At 35.6% G+C, this 6,151-nt stretch overlaps 1 protein-coding gene across 1 annotated transcript; it reads right to left on the bottom strand.

Moving 5' to 3' along the window:
• Positions 1–381: 381 nt before the first annotated feature.
• LOC143253324 (uncharacterized) lies at positions 382–5,162 on the bottom strand. Its single transcript, XM_076507014.1, has 2 exons — positions 2,955–5,162; positions 382–1,374 (listed from the first exon to the last, which is right to left on the bottom strand). The coding sequence occupies exon 1, from the start codon at positions 4,620–4,622 to the stop codon at positions 2,964–2,966; it is 1,659 nt and encodes a 552-aa protein (XP_076363129.1). The 5' UTR covers positions 4,623–5,162; the 3' UTR covers positions 382–1,374; positions 2,955–2,963.
• Positions 5,163–6,151: the final 989 nt, after the last annotated feature.

Here is a 6,151-nt window from a genome sequence, read left to right as displayed (position 1 = left end):
ATTAGAAAGTAAAAATGGTCTCAGATTTTGGATTTTAAAACAATAATTTTTCTTGTTAGTAACAAAAAATAAAAGACGGAAAACTAATTTCACTTTTAAAGTAGTTTTTTTGTTATTAACAGAAATTCAGAATGAACACTCGTTTAAAATAATTTCCTTGTTATATATGTACAGCAAAAAAAACAAACGAATACAACGTTAAAATAATTACACAATAAATAATTTATTAAAAACAGGGACCAGTCCTAAAAGGATTCTACATGTTTAAGTGTTCTTATGCGTATGAGCACAAACAGTTTTGTGTGGTTTAATTAAACTCTGTTCATTTACATTAGTGTGAATTTAAGATTATGTTATAAAAAAAACAGATTTCACTCAAAATATTTTTGCAACAAATATTTATATATATACAAACATACATGACTGATGGATTATCAAAACAGTAGCATTGTTTCGTAAGAGCACACTTCAAAACATATTTACAATGTTTCATAAGCACACGCTTTAAAACATAATAGCACTGTTTCATAACTGCGCGCTTCAAAATATAGTGACACTCTTAAGCGCACACATTGAAGCAGAGTTACATTGTTTTATACGCATGCATTTCAGGTAATGTCATGTGAAACACGTTACACGTATCGAACACCTTTTAGAATCAAATAGTTAATGATTTACACAATATATTTAGTTTCAAAAATGAAAATTAACATCGTGGTTTGTCAGGCATTTCACGAAAAGTAATTTGAAAGAAATCATATACAAATATAAGCACCTTTGTTCGAATATAGCGTTCAAACTTCACACCATCCACAAAAAAAGCAACCAGACTTAACGTAACAGTTCAACTTAAGATAATCTTCAACGTACCGAAGATATCCCAGCTGTCAGTCTCAAAGTTAACGACTTAAAACATTTGAAAAAACGACCATGTTTCAGTGACCGATTATTGACCAAAACACTGTTCAGAAAGACTGTTTAAATTCTTTCTTAAACATCGTATCAAATTAATGTCACTAATCACCAGGTTTAATCTAGCTAACTACGGAAACGTATTATGTTTTAACTATACAAATGTTAAGTCATCCGTAAACCAAATAAAGTTTTACCGGCATTTAACGAGTTCGTGTTTTGTTAACTAACAGAAGAAAAGAATCAAAACAGTTTTGTTGTAATCTGTTAACACTTTTATCGATTTGACGTATAACATTGACAGGAACATCGTCAACCGACTTTATCAGCTATATCCTAATGACTACGGCGAACAACCTCGTTTCTTCAATATTGTCAAACTGTTCAAGGGGAATTAGAAGAATCTGGTTTCCACGTAAAAAATACTCAATACTTCTTTCTGATCGAACTTCCATGACCATACTGGTTCATAAAAATAAAAATGAATTATTTTTGTATCGTCCTCCTGGTGGAAAACGAATAAAAGGTGTTTGACCATCAAAAAAAAAAACTGTTTAAATTATTATCCGACAATCTTACACAATAACAGCTACTGTACTGTATAAATAAAATCGAAACGAAGTTATTTTCTCTGTACTACAAAAAGGGTTTCAGATATAATACACTTTAATATGGAAATATATTATGCTAACTTAATAAAAAACTGGCAACCAATTCTTTGTAAGTAATAATGTCTCAAGAAGACAAACCAATGTACGTTCGAAAGATGTAGTACGTTCTCAAAAATGTATCACTTCATTATCCTTATTAATCGTTGTTTTCCAACTTATTAATACAACCAGTATACACGTTATACAAATGCATAAAAACTTACTAACCTATAACGTTTAGAATTTGCCAAACAAAAACAGCCTTTCATTCACTTCAGTTCACAAAAACAACTGATTACGGAGAAAAAGACTAAATAAAAAAAATAATAATTGTCAACTAAATATCGGACGAATCCAATAACATTTGGACCTCAGTTTTGTTATTATGGGGATACGTTCCCCCTGGTTCACTTCAGTTGACAAAGTAAACTGACTGCAGAGAAAAACAAAAATCTAAATATAAGGCAGTGTTGTCAGCAAAATATTGAGGGAATCCAATGATATTTGGATCTCAGGTTTGTTATTGTGGGGGCACGTGTCCCCCGGTTCCGTCGTCCATGCAAGGTTTAAGCTTGCTTTTTATGTGTTTCTTGTACCATTGTGTTTAAGTATATATATTTTACATGTATGTTTTTAGACTGAACAGGTAGCATTAAACTCTTTTATTTTGTCGTAACAAATGGTACAGTGTTCTAATTCGCTACAGAACAAGCGCGGTGCTCAATCGAGCGGTCACGATTCAACGTGTCGATTTTCCTGTCAACCACAAATGTAAAAAGAACATGTTTTCCTATTTAAAAAAATGTCTTCTTCTCTAATGTTACCAACCAAACTTCTACAACGGTCACTGACTTTTAGGTTATTGTCAATTTATTCTTAATCTTCCTTTTATTTATAGTAACATACACTGGAATGAACGAAAATATAAATAATTTGTCTAGTTGGGCATAGAACATTAATTTACAAATAATAACAAAAAATGATGTTTCCCTATCAAGAGTTCGTAACACACGAACACTGTTTTCCCTTATTATTTCCTGGGAGAAAAACCATATCAGGTATCTAAAATTATTTAGTATGTATATGGACGAAATAGCTTTCAAATAATCCACGCATTTAACAGTCATACACAATACTGTTTTAGAATGAGAAAAAACGATGTTTTGTGTGTAACACAAACGTGTACAAACGAACAGGTTAATTTAAATGAAATAGAAGCAAAGTAAAATTTTACACTTCCATTTTTTGTCTATTCCAAGTGTTTAACGTTTAACAAAGCTACATAAAAAATCGGATCAAAAACGTTTGTCCATTTATGTCGTCTTTCTACAACAGACTAGATTTTAAGTGAATCATTAACGAAAGCTGAAATCTTGCGATACCCACAGTTACCTTGTCAGTTCACTCTTCCATAACTTGAACTGTAGTCATAGTGTTAAAAGTCACATTTTTCTTGGACTCGTGTAAACCGTCAACACTGGAAGAGGGTTTCTTTAACACTGATTTTGGCTTGGTTTCCGTCCCGCTGTCGGACTCGTCGCTTGTTAATGACCCGGATGGTTGCGACTGAAAACCCACAAATTTCGACTTGTTCGGATTTAGTGACTTCGAGAAAGTGTGAAAACCTTCTAAAAGATCCAGATGAGAGACTGGGCTGGGGATCTCATTTGACGTAAGATTTTTACTTCCATTCGTAGGTTTGTTTCCAAACACTTTCCGAAGCAAGCCGCTGTTGATCTGTGGGTCACCACTCCCTGCCTCGGTTATCCACTTGGTGTACGGCACAGCAAGGACGTCAGAAGATTTACGGTTGTTGTCGCCGTCTTTCCATGACTTCTCCAGTACACAGTAGTCTTCAGCTGCAGACCATCCAGGAGTAGAAGGAACAGTGCTCCTACTCCTCTGTCTGTTGTAATGATTTTCAAAACTCTTTACTCCTTCTGTTCTGGAATGATTTGAAGAATCCGCTCCTAGAAGATTTTTCACCAGAGTTCCCAGAGAAGCTCCACCAGCAGGCCGATGAGGTGACGTGCCACGACTGATTTTGCTCTCCCACGGGGTTTCTTCTGGTCTTGAGGCTAAAAGTTTGGCGGGCTCGCGTTGACGAGTTGATACGGGCTTACGGTCGCGACACGAGCGAGATACGGCTACCAGGACTTCCCGGTTTGTAACATTCTTCACTTCTTCAGAAGAGGCTTTGATTGAACCTTTGTCTTCTTTGACATTACTAGACAATTGTTGTTGAACGCAACCTGGCGAATTGTGTGCTTTAAACGTATCTTTTGGTTGACTAGGTTTAGATATTTGTTTAGTAGCCTTTCTTGGTGGACGAGGAGGTGGCGCTTTTCTCCTTGTTCGAGGTGGAACTTTAGGTTTTTCTTTCACTGCCTGGACACTAGAATTTTTATTAAATTCCAGATTTTTTGTAGATGTAGTAAACTCTTGATTTTGATCAGAAGTTATTTCGTCCTTTTCTTCTGACTGTGAAATAAGATTTATTCGAATGTGTGGACATCCTTCAGGTCTCACCGTCTTGGGAAGTTCCCCACACTTCTTCAGGTTTAACCCTTCAGCTACAATAGCGGAGAGTTCATCTGTAAAGTTTTTCTTTACAGAGTTCTTGACACAGTGTACAGAGTCACTCCCGTAACGTCTCTTCTCTATCACTTCGTGATACATGTGATATAACTGTATGGCATCCTTCTCCACTGCGCATCTCCAAACCCAGGCCTCTTTTGTTTCTTTTCTGGTTCCATTTCGAACAACCCACACAACAGATCTTGAAGAATCTCTCGGTAAATAACACAGGACTACGTTTTCCAAATCCATTTTCTCGATCTCGAGGGAATTCGGTTTATTATTCGAAGCGGTGAGACACTGACCATCGAACCGTACGCGCCAAGTGTTATCTTGGGTTGAATGCTTCAAAGATTGGTCGTGCGAAAAAAGCGGCAACGTCTTCAGGCATCGTTGTAAAGTTAACTCCGTCAGAGGTCCTTCCACAGGAACTTTACCTACAAAATCTGCGACGCCTTCAAACATTTGATCTAGTGTTTTCATCTTAAACGATCTTCTTTCGTAATCTTAATTCAATCTCTAGCCTAATAAACTTTGGCTCACGAATTGAACACACGCAAAAAAGATAAACTAAACAAAAAAAAAATCTAAATACAATGATTCGTTAAGTTAAGCTGGCAACTTTGAAGAATAGTGAAAAATCCAGATAGTGTATAACATTTGATTCACTCACGTTTAGCAGTGTCGAGATGTTGAGTTGTTCACACTTAAATGTTGAAAGCCTCGATAAAACTTCCGGCAACTGTGCCGTTAACATACTGTTCCATTCACTAATCTCTGCGAACTTGTTTTGCAACGAAGCTGCATAAACACGTAGTTATAATCACAAGTCTCTTGCCACTAGGCCATCGAGCGTGCGGAACACCGCGGAAACCAGTTCTGGTTAGCCAATGGCGTAGTGGGAGTCCCCTAATTGGATATATCTACTGCCGATAAGGTATTTGAATGAGGTAATGAATGTTGGGGATGGATGGCAAGCATGCGCCTTGTGTTGTACAAGAATTACAAACGTAGTAACTGGGGTGCATGTGTCACAATGAAACGTTTTGTGTGTTTTTTTTCAACCAGGAGTTTACCTTTAGATTTATTAACTTCAAATATTCATGGAGAAATAATATTCAGGTAAAATTACTCACTCAGCTAATATTATTTTTTTTAAATGAAAGGAAAAACATTATCTCTAAATACGTTATTATAGTATGTATTTTAAACTCTGTCGTTGAAGAGCGACTTAATCCTACAAGTGTTACCATGTTGTCAGCCACCTCCTCACGTCCTACAATCATTTTCTTAGATCACTAATACATAAAACCGTCGGCCATACTACTTAGGCTTAAGTCTTCATAAATCACTGTTGTGTTGCTCAACTCCATTCCTCTTACGCTGAATAAGAAATGATACTTCGCTAAACTATATTCCAGGTCATGTAGAGGGCTTAGAATCAGAAATTGAGAGAATTTTATTATTTACAAAATACGGTCTTATTTGTTCAAGTTTCGTGAATTAATTCGTGATATTTAACAACCAAGTAGCGAGTAATAACGTTTCGTGAAATGTCTAGTTTGTTAAAAAATGTAGAGGATGCCACTAAGTAAGCTTAGTAGATTTTACTCTTATCAGACAAACGTTTATAATTCTGTCCAGATATGAAAAGTACTTTCAGTGTATGTAATTACAGTATTGCCATTGATTTAATATGTTGCATTAAGCTGAACAATAAAATAAACATTTTTTTAATGTCGAAAGGGATTAAATGAAATAGCAAATATTAATGTTGATGAAATTTCTTTTGTTGTAGTTTTTTTCTAGCACAAATGATGAATATGTGATGCGATTTTTGTGAACTTGAAGAGAAGAAAACACTGGCTGGTCTTGGAGCGAGAAGATTAAGTGTGTAAGAGTAAGCCAGTAGCTCAAATTAAGTTTGTTATTCTATATTAATTTTCTCGTGTTTCATAAACACTAGCTCCATGCTCCACGGTTTGAGAACCATTTGCCCACCTAGCAGTTCT

Source organism: Tachypleus tridentatus, chromosome 6 (assembly GCF_004210375.1).
Source record: "Tachypleus tridentatus isolate NWPU-2018 chromosome 6, ASM421037v1, whole genome shotgun sequence".
Classification (NCBI taxonomy): Eukaryota; Metazoa; Arthropoda; class Merostomata; order Xiphosura; family Limulidae; genus Tachypleus; species Tachypleus tridentatus.
Note: the sequence above shows the minus strand (reverse complement) of the source record. Positions and strands in the feature narration are given on the sequence as shown.

Bases quoted from the DNA above. Each gene is read 5' to 3' on its own strand.
- LOC143253324 (XM_076507014.1), bottom strand. From the start codon at position 4,622: ATGAAAACACTAGATCAAATGTTTGAAGGCGTCGCAGATTTTGTAGGT.